This window comes from Scophthalmus maximus, chromosome 8 (assembly GCF_022379125.1).
Source record: "Scophthalmus maximus strain ysfricsl-2021 chromosome 8, ASM2237912v1, whole genome shotgun sequence".
NCBI lineage: Eukaryota > Metazoa > Chordata > Actinopteri > Pleuronectiformes > Scophthalmidae > Scophthalmus > Scophthalmus maximus.
The window spans coordinates 23,251,773-23,271,958 of NC_061522.1; the positions used below are offsets into that span (position 1 = coordinate 23,251,773).

At 43.6% G+C, this 20,186-nt stretch overlaps 1 protein-coding gene across 4 annotated transcripts; it reads right to left on the reverse strand.

Moving 5' to 3' along the window:
• Positions 1-90: 90 nt before the first annotated feature.
• kdm2aa (lysine (K)-specific demethylase 2Aa) lies at positions 91-20,013 on the reverse strand. Of its 4 annotated transcripts, none has more exons than XM_035637012.2 (26): positions 19,856-20,013; positions 17,361-17,499; positions 16,356-16,434; positions 16,219-16,265; positions 15,544-15,722; positions 15,301-15,407; positions 15,046-15,139; positions 13,943-14,096; positions 13,729-13,844; positions 13,522-13,648; positions 13,181-13,422; positions 13,002-13,079; positions 10,797-10,927; positions 10,543-10,666; positions 10,342-10,470; positions 10,027-10,110; positions 9,506-9,751; positions 5,418-5,453; positions 4,171-4,282; positions 3,370-4,017; positions 3,096-3,261; positions 1,748-1,993; positions 1,501-1,664; positions 1,257-1,403; positions 955-1,173; positions 91-854 (listed from the first exon to the last, which is right to left on the reverse strand). In XM_035637012.2, exons 1-26 carry the CDS (start codon positions 19,859-19,861, stop codon positions 673-675), a joined length of 4,002 nt encoding a protein of 1,333 aa, XP_035492905.1. In that variant the 5' UTR covers positions 19,862-20,013; the 3' UTR covers positions 91-672. The 4 variants fall into 4 exon arrangements, with proteins under 4 accessions (XP_035492905.1, XP_035492903.1, XP_035492907.1 ...); XM_035637010.2 differs by lacking the exon at positions 19,856-20,013 and adding an exon at positions 18,725-19,487; XM_035637014.2 differs by lacking the exons at positions 9,506-9,751; positions 19,856-20,013 and adding an exon at positions 18,725-19,486 and having other exon boundaries at positions 5,418-5,450.
• Between the last annotated feature and the right edge of the window lie 173 nt (positions 20,014-20,186).

A 20,186-nucleotide genomic window follows, 5' to 3' on the forward strand; every position in this document is an offset into this window, starting at 1 on the left:
TGATTTGTGTGAAATAAGGGTGGAGAGATTACACAGAGAAATGATTCCCCAAGTGATCATGTGAGCGAACCCTTGAAGGAGCAGATACAGTTGATGGATGGACATTTTATTCAGTTTTCACAGTTAGAAAAAATGTGAAACGCCTGATGGATTTACAATATGACAAACACAGATACAATATATACATGGACTTCACTGTATGCACACATCGAATACCCTCTCTGCTGTTTTGGTTGAATTAAGTAAACAAAAATAGTTTTTTTTTTTTTTTTTTTTTTAGTAAAAAAACAAAAAAATATTTAAAAATAACAAACAGGCAGTTGTCCCTCCTGTGTACAGTACATTCTAGCGATGATAGGGTATCCGAGGACATACGGACCTCTGAGGGGTCACCACATTTTTTTTCAATCAGTGATTCAAGACTTTCTAAAGTAATATGCAGACATTTTGGAAAAGTACAAAGAAGAGAGGCAAAGAGAATAGACTAGCCTCCAAAAACTAAAGAAATGACACTCTCCTACAACTCCAAACATAGAAGACACTGATTTCAGGACTCATTTAGTTTGGGTGCTGAAGGACTGGTTAGGTTCCATGTCATATTTAAAAAATACATTTGAAGAAGCAGTATTTTTTGTCCTCTCCTTCTGTGGACCACGAGCCAGCGCGTGTGCGTCAGTCCAGCCGCTGGATGAGCTTCTCCTCCATCATACAGTAGAGGGCGACGTGAGACAGGTCCGAGATGAAGACGTCGCAGGCTCGTCGGCTGACGCCCTTGCAGCCTCGGAGGTCGAGCAGGGTCAGAGAGGAGAGACGCTTCAGGTAGGACAGACAGCCGTCCGTCAGCTCGCTGCAGCCTGGACACGGACATACACACACACACACGTCAGGAAGTGCACTCATCAAACACTGATCTTGTAAGCAGACTCTAATAGACAATGTTATTATTTCACCCACCTGCCAGAGTGAGCTCCGTGAGGTTGTTGCGGGTGTGCGTCCCAGCCGCTGCCAGCAGAGCGATGGACGAGTCGCTGATGTCTTTGCAGTGAGCCAGGTCCAGCCTCTCCAGCTGAGGCATATGGCGCTGCAGCAGCCTCAGGGAAGACTCGCTGACGTCCAGTCCGGAGAGACGCAATGTCGCCACGTTCCTCAGTCTGCTGCGGGACGATTCCAACCCTGCAGGGACAGACGGCACATGTGGAAACGATCCAATCGGGCCGACACATCGATGTGGAGGTTACAGCTTGTGAGCTACTGACCGGGCGGGGAGATGATCTCTTTCATCTGCGCGTCTCTGAGGCCTTCACACCAGCGCAGGTCCAGCAGCCGCAGGTGAGGCAGAGTGGGAGAGACCAGCGCTGAGAGACAGGACCAGGACAGACCAGTGACCCTCAACTCCCTCAGACCTGAAAGACGGAGGCAGATCGGGGATGGGGTATAATGAGACGAGGAGGGAAGGCGGGATCTGAGAGTGTGTGTGTGCTAGTTAGTGTGCGTTTGGACCTGGGAGCCTGGTGAGCAGACAGTTGAGTTGTCTCTTGGCCAGAGGGGTCCAGGACAGGTCCAGGGAGGTGGGCTGGCGTTTGACGATACCTGCCAGAGCCTGATTACTGAGCGGGCTGCAGCGACTCACGTCCACGTGGCTCCACAGACGCTTGTCACAGCTCCTACGTGCGACAGTGAGACAGAACCGCGTCAACGCTGATGTCTGGGACATGAACATGTACAGCAGGACGAGAGCGGGACGTACCACTTGTACCAGGCCTTGCAGACGGTCATGCAGGCCAGCAGCTCGGCTCTGCTCAGGAATCTGAACACGGACACCCACACCTCCTTCTCCCCCCCTCGCTCGTTCCCCTCGTCCTTGAAGGACAGCACAGACAGGAGGGACGGGGGAGACAGGGAGGATGACGCCGTTGCAGCTTCCTGTTCCTCCGAAGACGATGCCGAGCAATCTCTGGTCCCTCTGTCGCCATGGTGACCCCGCATACGTGGCCTACGAAGTAACAGGCAAATTATGATTATGAGCCACAGAATTACAATGGTCTAAGGAAGTCTACGTCAGAGCAGGTATGTACCATACGTTCAAACAAAGCTGCAGCAGCCAGCTGTGGTCTGCACAATTAATCAAAATATTATTCAGAAATCCTAACATTCAGATCTACACGTGTCACAACATACCATCATTAATAAACCATTGTGGTGCAGTAGTGATTGTGGAGTGGAGCCTCTGTGTCACCTGCCTGACCAATTGCAACCTCAGCTGTCAAGGTTTTTTTTTTTACGCGTACGATTAATTTTTTCATTGGTCCATGTCTCAGCTGCCAACATGGAGGAGTTCATGACCTTTCCTGCAGTCGGCCACCAGGGTGAGATCAAGGGGTTTTGGCTTCACTATTGTATGTGGTCGTGTCTGCTGTTCCAGACTTTTCATGTGTCCAATCGGTTTATGAGAGAGTTTATCACACTGGATAAATACAAAGGGTAATAAACATGATTACATGAATTCAGCATTTGATTCCGGACAGAATTGCTGACAGTGTTTTACTTTCTTATTCCATTACTGCAGCTCTTGAACAACACAAAGAGACTGTGTGACGATAAATAGTAATAAAAACTAAACATTTTATCTATTATTAGAACAATGATCCACACACTGATCAATATTTCTCATGAACAAGAATGAACAGTTCAGTCTGACTGACCTCATCACACTTTTAACAGAAACAGTCTGATATCACTTCAGCTTATCTTCATCACAGTTGGATCATCGTCAGACAAAAGGGAAAAAATATTCACTCAATAGTAAACTTGATCAAATTCCTGTGATTATTTACATTATATTAATATCAAAAATGATTTCCAGTGGTTCTTTTCAATGCTAGTCATTAGATCACATTGTTTACATTTCACTTTGTAGAATGTCACTTTTACATGTCGCTTAAACCAAATTCCTCTGCAGGTATCAGAGTTTCTCCATAACTCATATGAATAACTGAGGTTTAGTTAAGCCAGATAACAAAAACAGGTCTCCAGTGTCTTCACTTTCATTTGGCTCTAAAAAGAGAACATAGAACATGTTGTAGAATGTGCTCTACCTGCCCGGTCCTCTTGGCGTTCCTCCGTCAGCGCTGGCGTCCATGCTCCTGAGCCGTGAAGGTTTGGACAGTGCGCTCTTCCTCTGGATGAAGCCAAGTTGACCACCAGCGCCCATTGCAGCAGTCCTCAGACCCATGGCTGCCTCAAGCTTTGGCACTATGGAGCCTGAGCAGACACGTTTGTCATTCATTTTGACTTTACAGGTCAGTTATGGAGCATTAATATGTACTGAATCATATAAATTTAAACTGATCACTGACAGTAAAGTCTTACCAGATTGTCTCTTGGCCTTGTGGGGACGCTGCAGGGTGACGGTCAGGTAGGAGCCACTCAGCAGGTCATCGTTAAGATCAGACACCAGGAGGACCGGGGGTTCTGGGTCCGAATCCCAGTGTCCATCCTCTTCCCCCTCCTCCTCCTCTTCCTCTTCATCCTCCAGCATGTCCATCTCCTCGTCTTCAGGGTCAAACTCCTGCCCCTCACTGTCCTCGTTTTCCTCGTCGGCAGTCCTGCGCCTCCTCCGACGTCGACTATGATGATGGCGTTCTCTGTCTCCATCTTCACTGTCCTCTTCCTCCTCCTCTTCGTCATCGTCGTCATCATCATCGTCGTCGTCATCGTCGTCATCATCATCATCGTCATCGTCGTCGTCGTCTTCATCGGACTCCTCCGACTCGTCGCCTCTCCGCTGCATCCGGGAGCCTCCTCGCAGCCTCACCCCTCGTCCCCTCCGTCCACTCTCCTTCATGCTCATCCCTCGCTTTGCTTTGAGGACGGAGGAGCCAGAGGTCACGAGTCCTCCTCTGCTCCCTCTCTGGGCAGAGCCTCCTCTCATCAGTCCTCTCCTGTTGGGGACAAACCCCCTCCTGGAAGAGTGGCCCCCCCCTCGAGCATGGAGCCCCATCTTTCTTCTGTGTGAGACTGCAGAGACAGAGGATGGACGGAACAAACGATCAGGTCAACAAGCCATATCTCAATGCCCAATTAACTTTCAAGTGTGTAGAAACATGGTTTTATTCTGTAGAGAGTAATAGTCAGTGAAAAGGTGTTTCAGGTTTGAGTTTTAAGTCAGACCTTCATCATCATCATCATCATCGCTGGCAGAGTCATCGTCATCGTGGCCGTGTCTCTGCCGTCGGTAAATCTTGGCCATACGAGCATCCAGGAGGGTGGAAGCTTTGCGCTTCTGTAGATGCAAGGAAAGGAAGGAAAAGGTATGTGGGAAGGGTGGTATAGGGAATAACAGACACAAAAAGGAAGTATTCATGGTGCTATTAAAAATGCAAAGGTAATTTCTGTTCAATAATTTGAACAGAAATTTTCAATCGGCATAGCGTATATCCACTTTGGATGCGCATCATTCAGCAGCTACAAGACATCCCGGAAGAATGACCCGCCTTACTGTCTCTGGTTGGCTAGTACTCATTGCCTTTGTCGTTAGTTTGGTTAGATGAGAAGTGGTGATTGGTCAAGGGTAGTATAAGAATATCAGAGTCCAACAATCAGAGGCAGGGTAGGGCGGGTCATGCCTTCGTTTAACTTCTTGGGGGAAGAAAAAAAAACCCTAACGCAGCTAAATACGGCGAACTACACATACAAAGATCTTGTTTCAGCAGAAGCGACCATGTGTTGCTACATCGGTGCTGCTCAGGTAGTGATGACAGGTCCCCCACGCCCCATGGCCATTTTGGGTGAACTAAAAACATGAGAGTCGTCTTACAAGTCACTGTTTGAAACAGCTTATCAGTATATCCTTTGTCCTGCTGGAGGGAGGCGCTTTAAAAATACAGGGCATAAATTAAGAATATACCCACCTCTCCAGGGACCACTACACCACTGTGTGTACGTTCAAAAGATTGCGTGAGCGGTCGCCAGTGAGTTTGGTCATGATAAGGCATCTTGAGTTATTAGCATACATGCTGTAGGCCACGCCCGCTTTCACAAATCACAGAATTTTGTTCAGTTGTTGTTGAGATACCGGTGTGTGGATTTTGTGCCGCAAAAATATTATATTATATATTATATTTTGGCTAGTAGCCGCCATGTTTTTCGACCAATCTTGCTCATTTATAATAAGAAATTTGTATTTTCATCTGGCGCCACCATGTGGCTAATTTGGATAATCAGGGTTTCATAAGCTAACGCACATCATTTTCAGTTATTTTCGGTTCTACCTCTGTCGGGGTTTGAACCCTAATTACATTTCTGGACTAAATCTGTGCGCTTTCAATATATTTAGAGACCTTTAATCATAATTGCAATCAAAAGTGCATCCTGACAAACTCAACATGTTCAGTAGAAACCCCACAATAAACACTCACCATTGGAGGGACTTCGCCTTTGTCACCTTTAGACTGCTGGAGGAAGAGGAAAGAAAATATCAGACGTTACTCGAGAAATCGACAGCCAAATTGCAAAAGCTTTCAGCTCTTTGATATTCTGCTGAACAATTTAGCACATCATGAATGAAAATCATCAGTTCCAATGGAAGATGGCTGCTGTATGAAGGTGTGACTCTGGGATAGCGATATAGTAGACCTTACGCATGCTGTGTGGTGTTTGTATGTGTGTGTGGTCTCAGCAATGTACTGGTCTGACAATGTGAATCTGCCTCCACACTATGGCAAAAATCCCCCTTTCAGTGTTTGTGCACATCAATTTGTGCATCTGTGGCGCCTGTTGGCCCACAAACTGTGAAAAAAGAACCACCCTGTAGTTTTTTTGTGAGCTGACTAAACCCTACAGCCTGATTTCAGAAGATTTCTCTCCCATGTCACAGTTGGACTCTTTTTGGGTAACCCCACCTGCAAACTGAGAATCTTGACTTTTCAGGGGAAAGGGCATTACATTTCCTGCACATTTTGAAAGCAGTTGACCAATCACAACAGACTGGGCCAGCTGGCCAATTGGAGCAGACGGGGGTATATCGGGAGAGGGGCTAATATAAATCCAGGCGTTGTAGACCAGGGGTGAAAAGAGGAGCTGCAGGAATGGGCAGTATGAGAACACTGATGCCTTTTCTGAACATTAGAGCATATAAACCTTTTCAAGTGGTAATCCAAATTAAAAGTATGAACCATAATATGAGAATAATATGTCTCCTTTAAGTACAACATGGACCCTTTAAGTAACTTTATGTAAGGTTGTACAGAAATACAAAGCTGACATGATCATTTGGTTACACTCACCAAGTACCAGTACAACTGCTTATTCATGCAATTATCCAGTCAGCCAATCACGTGGCAGTTGTGCAGTGCCTAAAATCCTGCAGATACAAGTCAGGAGCCTCGTGTGATCTCAGTCTGGAAAGAGTATTTCTGAAACTATTGTTCTGAGATGTTCACACACACACACACACACACACACACACACGCACACACACGCACACACACGCACACACCAGTTCCACGAGATGGGGCCTGAAACAAAGCCACCCAGGGAGCAGCATTGTCATGTTGATAAGAGAGGTCAGAGGAGAAGGGTCAGACTGGTCGGAGCTGACAGAAAGGCTACAGTAAGTGAGATAACCACTCTTTACTCTGTGGTGAGCAGAGAAGCATCTCAGAATGAACAGACACATCTGTGGATGAGGTGGATGCTTGCACCTCGTCAGATTACACTCCTGTGACTAGAACAGAGGCAGTGAACACAGACCAGCGACTGTAAATAAAGATGGACGATTCAGCGCCATTTCCTCCCACTTTACAAAAATGAAGCCAAAATATCTTCCATACGGACGCTGCCATTTTGTGCTGGTGACTGCATGTGAAACCAGACAACAAAGTAGTGCTCAGGGGAGTGTTGTAGTATCAAAGTCAATCACCACAACCCCTTTTTTATAGCATATAGGAACTCCTTAAAATGACAAGAGCTAGTGGTGCAATGGATCACAAAACTCATGGATTGGATTGTTCCGTGGATTTCGAGTCACGGATCGGATCATTTTTGTATCAGAAAAATAGAAAAGAAAAAAAAGAGACAAATATAACGTTGATTTCAGAACACAAAGCAGAGCACTTTTCCCCCGTGGTCTTAAATAAAAACAACCTTCAAGTCCAGTGTTTGAATAAAATCTTGAAATAAAAATTGAATTAAAGTGCAAAATCAGGTATGAATCACTGAATCAGTCTGGAGGGAGAGATGTTCACCGTCTCGCTGCGGGACCAACACTCTCACTTTCCCCAACAGTGAAGCAAACAACACAAAAGACTTCTTCTTTACACTTATTAGATCGAGACACTGCCGCATCTCTCTCACTTGCTTCATGTATGCCTGCTTCTATGCATAATACTATTTTGATCATTTATTAATCGTAGTTTTTATGGAAAAAGATTTCAAAATTCTCTGATTTTAGCTTCTTAAATGTGAATATTGTCTGAGTCTTTGCTCCACTGTGACATTAAACTTAATATCTTTGGTGTGGACAAAACATCATCTTGGGGTTTGGGAAGCACGGTCGACAATTTTCCCAATTATGTGACATTTTATGGACCATGAACAGGTGTTTACAACTTGAGCTGAATCTTTTCAGGTTCCGCTCACAATTTTTTGTCTTGATCACTGACAAGGAAACATTTCCACCTACATCCTGGAGAGTTTCTTGACTCGCTGTGCAGTGACAGAGGGGTTCTTCTTCACCATGAAAATGATTTTCTGTTTTTGCCATTTTCTAATTTCCAGTTCAAACCTGCTTTTTGTACAGCAAGGCTCCAGACAAAAAATGTATCTAGGATCCATTGTCTCCTAAACCCAAAGAATTTAGCAGCAAAATAAAGGTTTCAGGAGCCAAAATATATCGATGTCAGAACAATGTCTAATGTCTCCCTTATCCTTTTCTTTCCCCTCTGTACTGTCTGCCTTTGTCTGTCCTGCATCCGATAGTGTGCACAATGTATGTTCCATGTCCAATATGCTTCAATCTTGTTACCATAAATACATAAATGCCCCCCCCCCCCCCCCCCAAAAAAAGAGAACTTGAAGCTGTTTTTGCCGATTTGTTTACTCTATTTGCACTTTTGGGTAATATATTCATGGTTGGATGCACTTATTGAAAGTCGCTTTGGACAAAAACGTCTGCTAAATGAATGTAATATTTTTCGTTTATGCATTTGGCCAACGTTATCCAACTATTTGGTTAGCTACTTTTAACTTTTATATTAAAAACTCCGTCGAACAAAATTACATAGAAATAGCCCAATTAAAACGCATGATACCACTTCATAGTTGTATCATGGAACGTGATTTTAAAACCGTCCTCCTGGTGTTGAGCAATAGGGACACAAACACGGCGAAGGAGAAGCCAATGTAAGAGCGGCTGCTGTCTGATCTGGAATTTTTATATCGGTGAAGTTTAACTTCATGTGGCGGTGTCTTTGCCCTGTGTTTCCTAACCGCTCCATTCCTTCTCCTCTGTCTGATTTCAGGCTGTAACGTTACAGTCGTTACCTAAACCAAAGCCGTTCACGCATGGCAGGTGGATGCAGGCAACAGAGTTTAGCGGGCAACACAAACAAAACATATGGCCATTTCTATTTTAATTATTTTTTTCTATGTTTTGTATATTCGCATCTGGATGGTTGCCACTGGCGACTGGAAGAAAAAAAGAGGTTGCAAAATCAAAAAGTTAGTCGCATTGGCGACCCTTTTAGTTGCCATCTGGAGCCCTGAACTCTGTAACCTGTGGATGATTTTGGAAAACTCACTACCTCTGATACATCTGATAGCCTTTTTGAACCACATTATCATCATCATCACTTGCGTAGTTATATTGGGAAAGATCCCCACCTCCATCTAAATGTCAGCTCTAACCTCAGTCACCTCTGCCCCATGTTTTAGCTCATTATGAACTAACATTGAAGCAACACAGCTGCTAGAGAAGAGTTTGTAGCAAAGTGTCCAATTACTTTTGAACCCGTAAACTTTGGGCTCCGTACACAGTTCTTTCTATATTGGTGTCAAACTACTCAAATGAAAGCAGAGACTTTGCACTTTAATGTAGTATCAATTATTCTGTTATAAACACCATGGCCAGAAGCACAGACCCTGAAAAACAAATGTCTACAAATGTCTGGACTGTGTGCTGGATGTTAATTAACAAAATGACCCCGCAGGAAGAAAAAAGAAAAGGGTGATTTTGCTTATTGTCCATTATGAGCTACAAGGAAAAAAAGTATGTTGAAACAGCACAGAGACCAACCTGAGCTGGAGGCAACTGACAGTCTGAGAGAAGGGGCACTACTCTTATACAGACTATGAAAAAATAATCTTTCTCCAGTCAGTAACACGATCACAGTAAAAAATACACCAAGAGTTGTGTCTCTTCTCTTGAAAAAGATAGAAAGAAAAAACAGAGGGGTGCAGTGCACGCGTCAGAGGGGTGGATATACGCAGAGTAGGCGGCACCTCTCACCAGTCTCGAGCTGATTGGCTGAGAAGGCAGAGGGGCCGCCACCAATAGAAGTGATGCTGAGGAGGAGGAAGAGCAGGAAGGAAGAGGAGGGAAGAAGCCGCAGCGAACCACCTCCCCATCCTGCTGGGAGCCCACAGGACCCCCTATGGTAGCAGAGGGCCCGGGGCCCAGCCTTAGGACCAGGGGGCCGTGGGGCCAGATGTGCTGATGGTGGCTGGCAGCCAACGATTCATCACTGCCTGATGACTGACGGAGTTAAATCAAATTTGAAGGAAATCAAAATCAAAAAAGCAACCCAAAAATTATTTAAAAAAATAATAATAATAATGGAAACAAACAGACAAGAGACACAATACCCATTAGCTTTGACACACTACGACCGAGTGTGAGAATGCTGGGAGGATAGTCCGCAAGTGTTTGCAAAGACATTTAGATACAGTATTCAGCAGTGTGTTAAAGGTACAGAGGGATGTGAGTCAGTGTGTGTGTGTGTGTGTGTGTGTATGTGTCACAACATGTACCTCTGGGTCAGTGATTCCTTGGACACACTTTGGGCACTCCCAACAACTGGGCAGGTCCTTGTTCACCACTCCTTCACCCTGAATCTTCAGGAGCAAATACAGACAAATGATCATACAAGAGTCATGAGGAGAATTTCAATTTCTTGTTGTGTTTCCCCATATGTCGCTGTGATTTGCTCTTCAAGGCAACTCGAGTAAGATGTTAACTTAACTTAACAAACAAAATGTTGAACAGTACATTTTGTCCACTGTATATACACAGGTAACCAGGGACTGGTTTTGGACACATCGTAAGTTTTGAGAGTGTCTTTATACCGTGAGACAGGCTGGATGGACAATCTGTGCACAGTTGGAACACTCCATCAGGGTGAGAGAGGGGTCTCCACTTTCCTCTTGGTTGGGCTCCTTGCAGATTTCGCACACTGCAGACAGGGGGAGGCCCGGCTGGAGGAAACAGATGATGAGTTACAAAAGCACACATATAAATGAATAAATAGAGAAATCACAAATACTTACAGATAGACACTGTCGTAGCACACAGGTCTGCTTGAGCTTCCCTGGTCCTCCGAACTTCTTCATGTCTCTGCAGAAGTTACAGTCTCCACACTCTGGTCTCACGCAGGCCTCGCATCGCTTACACCTGCATTCACAGGAAAGGGATGATCCAACAAACGCACAGTTCCATGAATTATAGAGCGTTAAACACAAAGACACACACACACACACACACACACACACACATACACACATACACACACACACACACACACCTGACCCTGCGCCGTCTCAGCACAGACATGGAGGACGCTGGTTTCTGTGGTCGTGGGATGATGGGTGTGGGGGGGAGTTTAGGACGTGCAGGCACTGGTGGAGGAGGAGGAGGAGGCTGGTACCACGAGGGCTGTTGGAAAAAAAGTAATAATAATAATAAACACAAGTATAAGATCCAGTTATTTAAATAAAAAAATAAAGGATATTTAAAAAAATGAAATAACTCAAGCAGAAAAAAAGGCATTTTCTAACCAACAGTGGTCGTTTGTTTTTTCATATGGTGTAATAACTAATCAACATGATATATACAAACATGTTGTTTAACAAATTACCAAAATCTCAATTTATGTTGACAAAGAGAGACAGAATTACGCAGAGTATCTTTTCAAACAATGACATTGATTGGCTGCACTGCACGTTGCAACAACTATGACTTGGTTAAATCCCTGTAAAAAGCCCATGCCTCTTTGCTCTGTTAGTGTTTGTATGTGGCAGTATGTGTATCTGTAGAGTCGTTTCTATCTGTTTAAATGATATTATTCAAAGCTGATTTTGTCTGTGGCCCCAAAAAACTACCAGCTCCACCACAAAAATCACACATTTTACTTAATTTATTTGAAAATAATGTATTTAAAATATAGTTAAATTCGATGAGTCAAGACGAGACAAATGAACACCAATAAAAAAAACAAATATTTTAACAAATAAATGGAAATGAAAAGTATAATAATTTATTGAAATAATTTTGATATATCCCTTTCATGAATGGATGGTTGGAACAAAAGTATTTTATAGAAAAAAATACAGCAAAAAGTGCTGATCTTTGGCTTTTGAAATTAGTTTTTCTAAACCATGGTGATCAGGGGGAATAATATTCATTGTAGCCAACAGACAAAAATTGTAATAATTGTCCTTTAAATTGTCTAAACAATGACTGAACCTTTCTTACAAATTTGGCTGAATTGTGTATTTAGATTATTGCTAAATGTTTCCAACGTACAGACTCAGAGGAATCTGTCATTAGGGGGGCCCGGGGTCAGGCTCCCCCGGAGGAAGAATTTGTACATTTCAAAGTCAAATCCATCAATCTGGTTCATTTTGACAGCAATTTAGGAGTCTAAAACTTTGTACTCTAGTAAACAATTGTGTGCTGTGGTAAAGAATTTAATCATAAACACATAGGTTGTATGGATATGAATGATGATCCCCCCCATAATATCCTTACAACCTGTGTGTTGTATGGACACTGACCCCCACCCACATTTCAAGAAAGTGCAGTGTTGAATTTGGACACGTTCAGTAGTATAAAATAATTTCAGCACGAGGTACGATGACGTCTTTGCGGTGCATATTAATTAGCCATGTGCTGGTTCCGTGGTGAGAGGGAGGAGTGGCTGGTCTGGATTTACTGTGCTTGTTTGGAATTTAAAAATTGAAAAGCAATTCAACAATGCCAGTTTCTATGGCTAGCTACATTAACTTGAAGACATTTACAAAGAGATATCAATATACCAACATGATCCTACTATGAATATTCGTAACGTAACATTAGCTAGCTTAATATAGCTTGTGTCTGAAGACGTCACTCACGTTCTTTCTTTGAAAGAAACGCCCTTGAAAGAAGTTGAGGTAAATTATCATTCTAAATGCTTTGAAGGATGTGCTACACTATATTGATAAAAACAATTTTAAAAAGTCACACTGATTGTGTGCTCTCCCCCATAGAGGTTGTAGCCCTAAACAACCGCATGTAGCGTTTATGCCAGCGGCCGGCCATGCAAGTAATACTCCTGTGATCAAAGGCACACACACACACTCCTGTGGAAAAACAAAGGCACACACACACTCCAATCCTCTCAGAATTTCATTCTCTCCGTCTCTGAATTATACACACATAGACACATCTATACATAAACTGTGATGGACTTTTGGCATTTCTTAAATCTAGACCTGGACTCCGCATCCCCCGTTTGTCTGCACTGTCACCTGAGCACAACCTTAGTGCCCTGATGCGATTGTTGCCACACCTATTGATCCACAATACATACAACTCTTAGGGGCTTTACAGAATGTGTTTTTACTTGCATCATGTTTGTCAAGTTTTTTCGGGTCAGGTCATAGATTCCTTTAGATAAATAAAGCCCAGTTGCCTCTTACTTTGCACTTCTACCTTTGCCATTATTCTGAACGTGAGGGCTGCTTACCCGCTTTGGCCATTTGACAATGGGTTTTCCTGTGTAGGCCAGTTTGGGATTATCATTGGCGTGTTCTTTCAGAAGTGCCTGCAGGACAGCAGAGACAGGTGTGGGATAGGAAGCAGGGGTCAATCACTGTTAACAGGACCATTAAATAATCAAAAGGGACACACGCATGCACGTCATACCTTGATGTGTGTAATGAGTGCTGGGGCATTGTGTATCCCTGCTGGGACACACTTCTTGTTCGAGGGTAGAGTCTCCAGTTTGCCCAGCAGGTTCCACAGACCCTCCAGCTCAAAAGGAGTAATGTGAATCTTAGCTGCGGGTTTGTCAGACTGCTGCTCTGAAGGATCTTCATCACTGTCACCATCAGCCTCCTCCTTCACCTGCTCACTAGCAGGATCCAACCCAGGCGGCTTCTTCAGACCTGACAGAAGGAAGGCGTAACACATTATATTTACAATTTATCTACTCAAAGTTCTTTCCATACAGTACATCTACACCACATGTGCGCCTGTGTTCATACCAATGCCCAACGAGTGTTTCTGAAACTCTGGTGTGAGGTAGGAGGTCCTGGTCACACTGAAGACGTAACGCTCCAACACGTACCAGCACATCTCGTAGTAGAAGGGGTAACGAAACTTCACTGGAACCTGCGGAGGAGATGAAAGAGGACGATTAGTCATCAGTCATCTCTGTCATTTACACAACAGTCTAATGTGAGGGCACCAACCCGCGTTCGGTCCTCTATATTACAGATGTTTAGTTGCATGGGGACGTTGAAGCTGTGCAGGAAATTTCCTCCAAACACCATGGAATCCATAGGCGTGTATACAGCATGGATCCAACCTGAGTACAACAGGCCCATTAATATTCCATTTCTGTCACATCGTTGAAATCATTCAACATGAAGTGAGTGAGTGTGTGTGAGAGAGATAGAGAGACACCTGAGGGTATGATGAAAGTGAAGCCTTGCTTCAGTTCAATCCTCTGGCAGTCAGACACCCGGTCTCCCAGGAAAACATCTCCCTGTTTCCCAGACAGCACCCAGTTCTCATACAGCTCTAGGTTCTGAGGGGTGGGGGGGATCAGCCAGAACACCTGAAAACACACATGCACACACACAGAGCTGCAGATATAAACATACACCTCTCTGTACAGCAGTTCACTTTTTCAACTTTTTTTGCAACATTTACAGCCCTTCACTTGGGTGGTGTCCGGTTGGTTTAGGTACAGTAGGTAATAGCAAGCATAGCATAAATCGCTAACTGCTAGGTTAAGTGGTTAGCTTAAGTGAGCACTCCTGGTGTGAGCTGTCCTGGCAATCATAAAGTGTTTCCCCTACATGCATAAAGCAGCGGCGTTGCACCGCTACAGGATTTGACCCCTGCTCCTGAATTAATATAATTTATTTTTTTTTAAATTACGAGAGGAGATTGGGCTCCGTCTCTTCTATGGGTGTGGACAGAAACCCGGTATTAAACGGGCCCCGGGGCTCAATTATGAGCAAGCGCCGACGTTATCGGTGTTGTAAAATATATTGAAGAAATTACTTTATTCGTCTATGATGAATCACAAAACGTTTGTCCATTTCCATTTTTGTCTGTCACTCATATCCTGAGAACCGTTCACCTAATACGCTAACAGTGTTTCCCCTAGGATGGAGTTGTAGCAGTGGAAGTAAAGCGTACGTGCAGGGAAAAATAATTGTGAGCTGGTATCTTATTGGTTCTTGTTGTTTACTTTATAGGAGAAAAATGTAATAAAAAATGAGAATAGAATGAGAGGACAAATGATTAGTTACTCGTACAGTACTCAGCACATTGTTGAACACTGAACAGCACTATTTTGAACAAATAACTCATCTACAGTACATGGTGTTGTGTGTTGAGTGATGGGCATGTTTAGAATGGGTGTTGCAGTTGATATAAATGTGTAAATCACATACTGCTGTGTATGTTTTCAGTTAGTAGAGCCTGAATCAGAAATTATGAAGCAGTAACAGAAGTGACAGTGCTTCACAAACAGACCGAGCCCTGTTTGGTCCTACCTTGCTTCCTTTCAGTATGTGGTACCACACTGAGGTCCCCCCAAAGTCGATGTGAAAGTCTGTATAGCAGCCCTCCACACTCATCAGACAGTATCTGCACAGACAAGATCAAAAACTTTTGCATTCTGATATCAAGTCTGTTAAATCAGTTCTTTTATTTTGGAGATAAAGTTAATCACTTATGAATGAAGTCATGTTTCCAGCTACATCCTCGATAGATTTGACTGCAGACGAAGGTGAACGTGGAGAACTTACTTTTGTACTTTGGGGTACTGCATGTCAGTGATGGAGTTTGTCGAGTCCCTCTGTCTCTCTTTCAGGTGACGAGGCCACATCTTGTCCACCCAGTCAATTAAATCCACCTACACACACACAAAGTTACAAGTTCATTTCAAAATAACTACTACTAGAGTAGAGACACAGACAGATGCTATGCAGTGCAAAATGAGCTAAAGTGCTTCTGTTTCCATGGGTTGTTTATAAAATGGAAGGACTTACAGTGGCAGGTCTGTTGACCAGGTTCTCCAGCTTGGTGTGGCTGAACTCCAGGCTGATGACATTATAGAGCTTATCTCTCTGAGACGGAGGCGTCTCATAGTATCGTGTCCACTGGGCCATGGACATCTCTGTCCCCTTCTGAGTGCTCACGTCCATCACGTCGATCATACGTCTGCTACCTGAGAAAGCGGTTCGTCAAAACGTTTCAATTTTGTCATTCGGACCAATTCAATAGAGAAAATAAACTAATTCAATTTTGTATATTAATTCGAACAATAAATCAAAAGTTTGTTTGAACCCTCCCATAAATTTCACCTGGAAATGTACGTAGTTGAGGTACAACAAAATCTGTTTATTAATTTCTTTGTCAGAAAAATGAACAAAGACAATTTAGATAATGAGCTCATCCTTCAAATTATTGAGTCAAAAATAAACCGGTATCTTGTTCCAAATTCTTGACCATGAAGATTTACATTTCATATCATTGTATCACTGAATACAGTATTTTTTCATTGACAACTAATCTGACATTTAGATGTCATTTAATTTTTTCAATTATACATTAAAAAAATACTATAACATAAACAACTCGCATCAATGCCCTGTACTAACACTGAACCTGAGATTTTAAAGAAGCATCTGATAAATTAAAGTTGGTTGTGTGTGAAGTCTTACCAACAAACATTTTGACATCATTGACAGTGAAGTCCGCATCAGGCATCCTACAGAACAAGGTGTTGGTTATTCAACATATTGGACTCCTAACTCACACTGTTAATTAGAGAGACAGATGTAGATGAAAAAAAACCTACTTGAGTCCCAGTCCATCAGGCTTCTCAAAGATGATTGGTTCCCTCAGACCACATCTCTGGATGAACTCATACGTCAAGTCTAGGAAAGAAAAAAACACCACAAATGTCTTTTCTGTATTTTGTTTTTTTATCACGCTGCTGGGCTCATTTTCATGATTTTCGCTCCTTGGCTGAAACTAACACTGGTCATCGTGAAGGGCAGTAACACTCCAGAAGTAACGGTATGTGGCACATTTCTGATTTGGGTCAAGGTGATCTTTGTATCAGGCACGAAGAGGCAAGGAGCAGCAATGGCATATACTCAATGACAGTATATAAAGATGGACGAAATGACAGCTCCCAAAAGTGAAGCCAAAACATCTTGCAGCCTCTGCATGGCTGTCTGCAGTATATGACGTTTACCCAATCCCCTCCATGTGATCACATGGGACACCGACCAAAGTAAAAAGGATGAAAGTACACTTGGAATACATTTTTTTCTGAGGCCAGTTTTCTGATCTATCAATTTTTTTTTTTAGATTAATCGATTAATCTTACAATTTTTTTTTAGATAATCTAACAATTATTTTCTGTTTAGTCGATAAATGCTTTGATTAACATTCCAATAAATAATAGCCATAATTTCCATTAATCTTTTCTCTATGAAATAATGCAGGTGAAGCAAAAAACTAACAATCCCAGGCACATCTGAACATTATTTGTGTGAAAAATATGTGACATGCAGTAGTCAGGAATCTCCAAATTGGAACAAAACTCATACCATTTCACTTATATGTCTCTTTAACAAGTATTCATTTCATTACAAATTTTTTTGCAAACACTCTTTGTAGTGCTGCATAATGAAGTCCGAGCTGCCAGTGACACAACGTTAAAATGTGGAGGGGGACTCTGTCACAGATTAAATAATAAGAACTCCTCTCCAAGGTTAAAAGTTTGTCTTTTCTGATTTAAGAACCAGGGTTGCACATGCAAACAATATAAAGCTCAGTGCCTGTGCTCACTCACCTCTTCCCTCCATGCGAATGACTCTGGTAGAGCTGAACCTCTGACTGCTGACTTTCTCCTCCAGGTCAAACATCCGCCTTCCATCAATTTCCTCATCCGAAATGCCATCGTCATGGTAACGCCGTCGGGTACCAGCCCGCTATGGAGGGGGAAAAGGGTGTGGATGAGTAAAAATATAGTAAGACACACCCAAGACACGTTGAGGACACATTCGAGATCCGGTCACTCAGATGACATTTGATTGTGGTCTGAGAAGCATGTGGCCACATCAGATTTCTTTATTTTTGTTCATCATAACTAGGGCTGAAAGGATTCCTCATATAATTCCATTACTAAAAGTCATGCTTTGTTTAATCAACGTAACTAACGTTTACCGCTCACTTTGTTTCCGCACGGATGATTATTACCGTCGCACAACGGGCTTCTGCTGTTTACACAGTCAGAGAGGATTACAAAATGGATAAAAAGAGCGAAAACAATGAAACAGGTGGAAAAAAACGACAGAAAGTTTCTAAAGTTTGGGATCATAACTCCTGTTGTGAATGGGGAAGTGCGTAGAGAATGTGCGGTGAGGTGTGTGTGTACGGGCGTGCGGCTAGGGAGTAACTTGAGAGAGAGAAAAAGAAGTCGGGTGTGCATGATAGCAGCAGATGTGCAGTAAATCTTACAATTGATGTCCAATAATAAACGTAGCAACGCCTCGGTTCCACACAAAAGTCTCTGTGTGCCTTTTAGAGGGAAAATAGTCCCGGAGCAGACCGCTTTCCCTGCTCCCCGACTACGGTCCCAGTGACGGGCAGGATACTTTTGCCTCCCAATAAAGCAAAAGTATTTCTTATACGATTACTCGATTGATCGATGTAGTAATCGGCAGAATACTCGATAGCGATAGCTGCAGCGCTAATCATAACTTTTGATTAGATCACATTTCACTCTCTGCTGCATTCAGTCAATAATCTAAACACCAATAATGTGTCGAGTTCACATAAGCTCAGGTGTAAATACAGGAACAGCACATTCAAAACTTGAATTCATGGGAAATTTGACAAATTCACACATTCTAATACATGAATGCATTTTATTTTGATACAAACACTAGGCTGTGAAATGATTTCATCATCAATCAGTTCACAAGTTCACAATACTTGACCCACATCTGACTCCATACAGTGGAAGCCCCGCCCCCATTTGCACAGTCACAGCATGTTACAAACAATATCACAGTTTCAAAAGGACCCAGCGGGCGCATACACACAGGTCATGTCCAGAGCATCATCCTGGTTGGTGATCGAGCCAACGACAGAGGAGCTGATGGTGAAAAGATAAGCACCAACTTGGCCACAGGCATTTCAAAGTTCACTCACCAGTCTTTTGCTGTGCCGAGGCTTGGAATCATCCATCATCGCTGCAAAACCGAGCTTTATCCGATGGGTCCAACCAAACGTAGGTGTGTTTTTTGTTGTAAACGAGGAGTATTAGATCAGACCCATCCGACTACAGGACGCTGTGCCCGGCCGCCACATGGCTGCACTAGATAGTAAACAAGCGACAGGAAGGCGCGTGTTCCCGATCCGTTCCCGGTGAACGCGCGGAGCTTAAACTTCGACAGAGAAGAGGCCGACTTGTTTCACTGACGATGACTGAGAGAAGCACACGCACTTCGCTGGCTTCGCAGATCTTTCAACTTCATCTAGGTTCACATTGATCGCACCGTTCTGTAACTCACTGGCTGTTGGAACACGTTTGGTGAACTAAAGGGAAGTGGCGAGCTTAATGTACAGCTCATTTAAAAAGAGGCCAACTGAAGCCCAGTCGCACGTGACCACTTAACGGAAGTTATTATTATTATGATTAGTATCATAACTGTAGCATCCATACTATCTGAACACTCGAGCTTTGTTCCTCGTCTTCCCCATTGCAAACCGTGTCCGGCTAATGTTAGCTCGTTCGAAAGCGCTCTGCTTGAGCGAACTCAACATGACCTGAAATTAATAAAATACCCACGTTCAGATATTTCTAATATCTTGCGAGGAGAGGGAATACGTGGTTGTTGTTGCTGGTAGTGCGGGCATAGTATAAAGTTAAAGCGGACTCCGAACAGCCGCCATTTTCCATCACATCACAAAACATCCCCACGTCCTGCCCACAAACGTACGTTGGACCAACCGGAGACATGCTGGCGACGCATTCATTGGACCACAACAGTGTCACTCACGGGGAAGAGCTTCGGCCCTTGATTGGACTAGAATACCCAATAGGCGTAAGAAGGAGCTGGCGAGCTACCAATAACATCACAATTCGAAAACGGTCTCGTACCTTATTGGTTAATGTGCCCCGAGAACGTAAACTAGTGGACATACACACAGTCAGTCAAGATGAGAAGCCAATCACGCAACGAGAAAACACCGTGACGACCAGCCCCCTTGCCAGTGTAACTAGTCATCACGCACAAATAATTCAAATCGTCTTGAAATAACTCGTTTCGCAGTCCTTACCCCCATATTCACACGGGTCCGTCCGCTTCCAACCGCCGGCGCGTGTCCAAGAGGTGCGACGTCTCCTCCGTGTTGTATCGTCTCCTTCAGTGGCCTAAATCCCTACATCGCAGGGACACGTTTTGTTGCCATCTCCTCGACTAGGAAGTGCCTGCAGCTCCATACATGGGAGCGAACTTTGAGCACGCGGTCGTGGATTGGTTGGAAAACGTTGCAGGGCTCCTGTGATTGGTGGCAGCGATCTGTCCTTCATACGAGCTCAGCCAGAATACGGCAAGCGAGAGGACCAAGGCAAACTGACCTGGGCGAACCTAATAACAATGCCAATTAT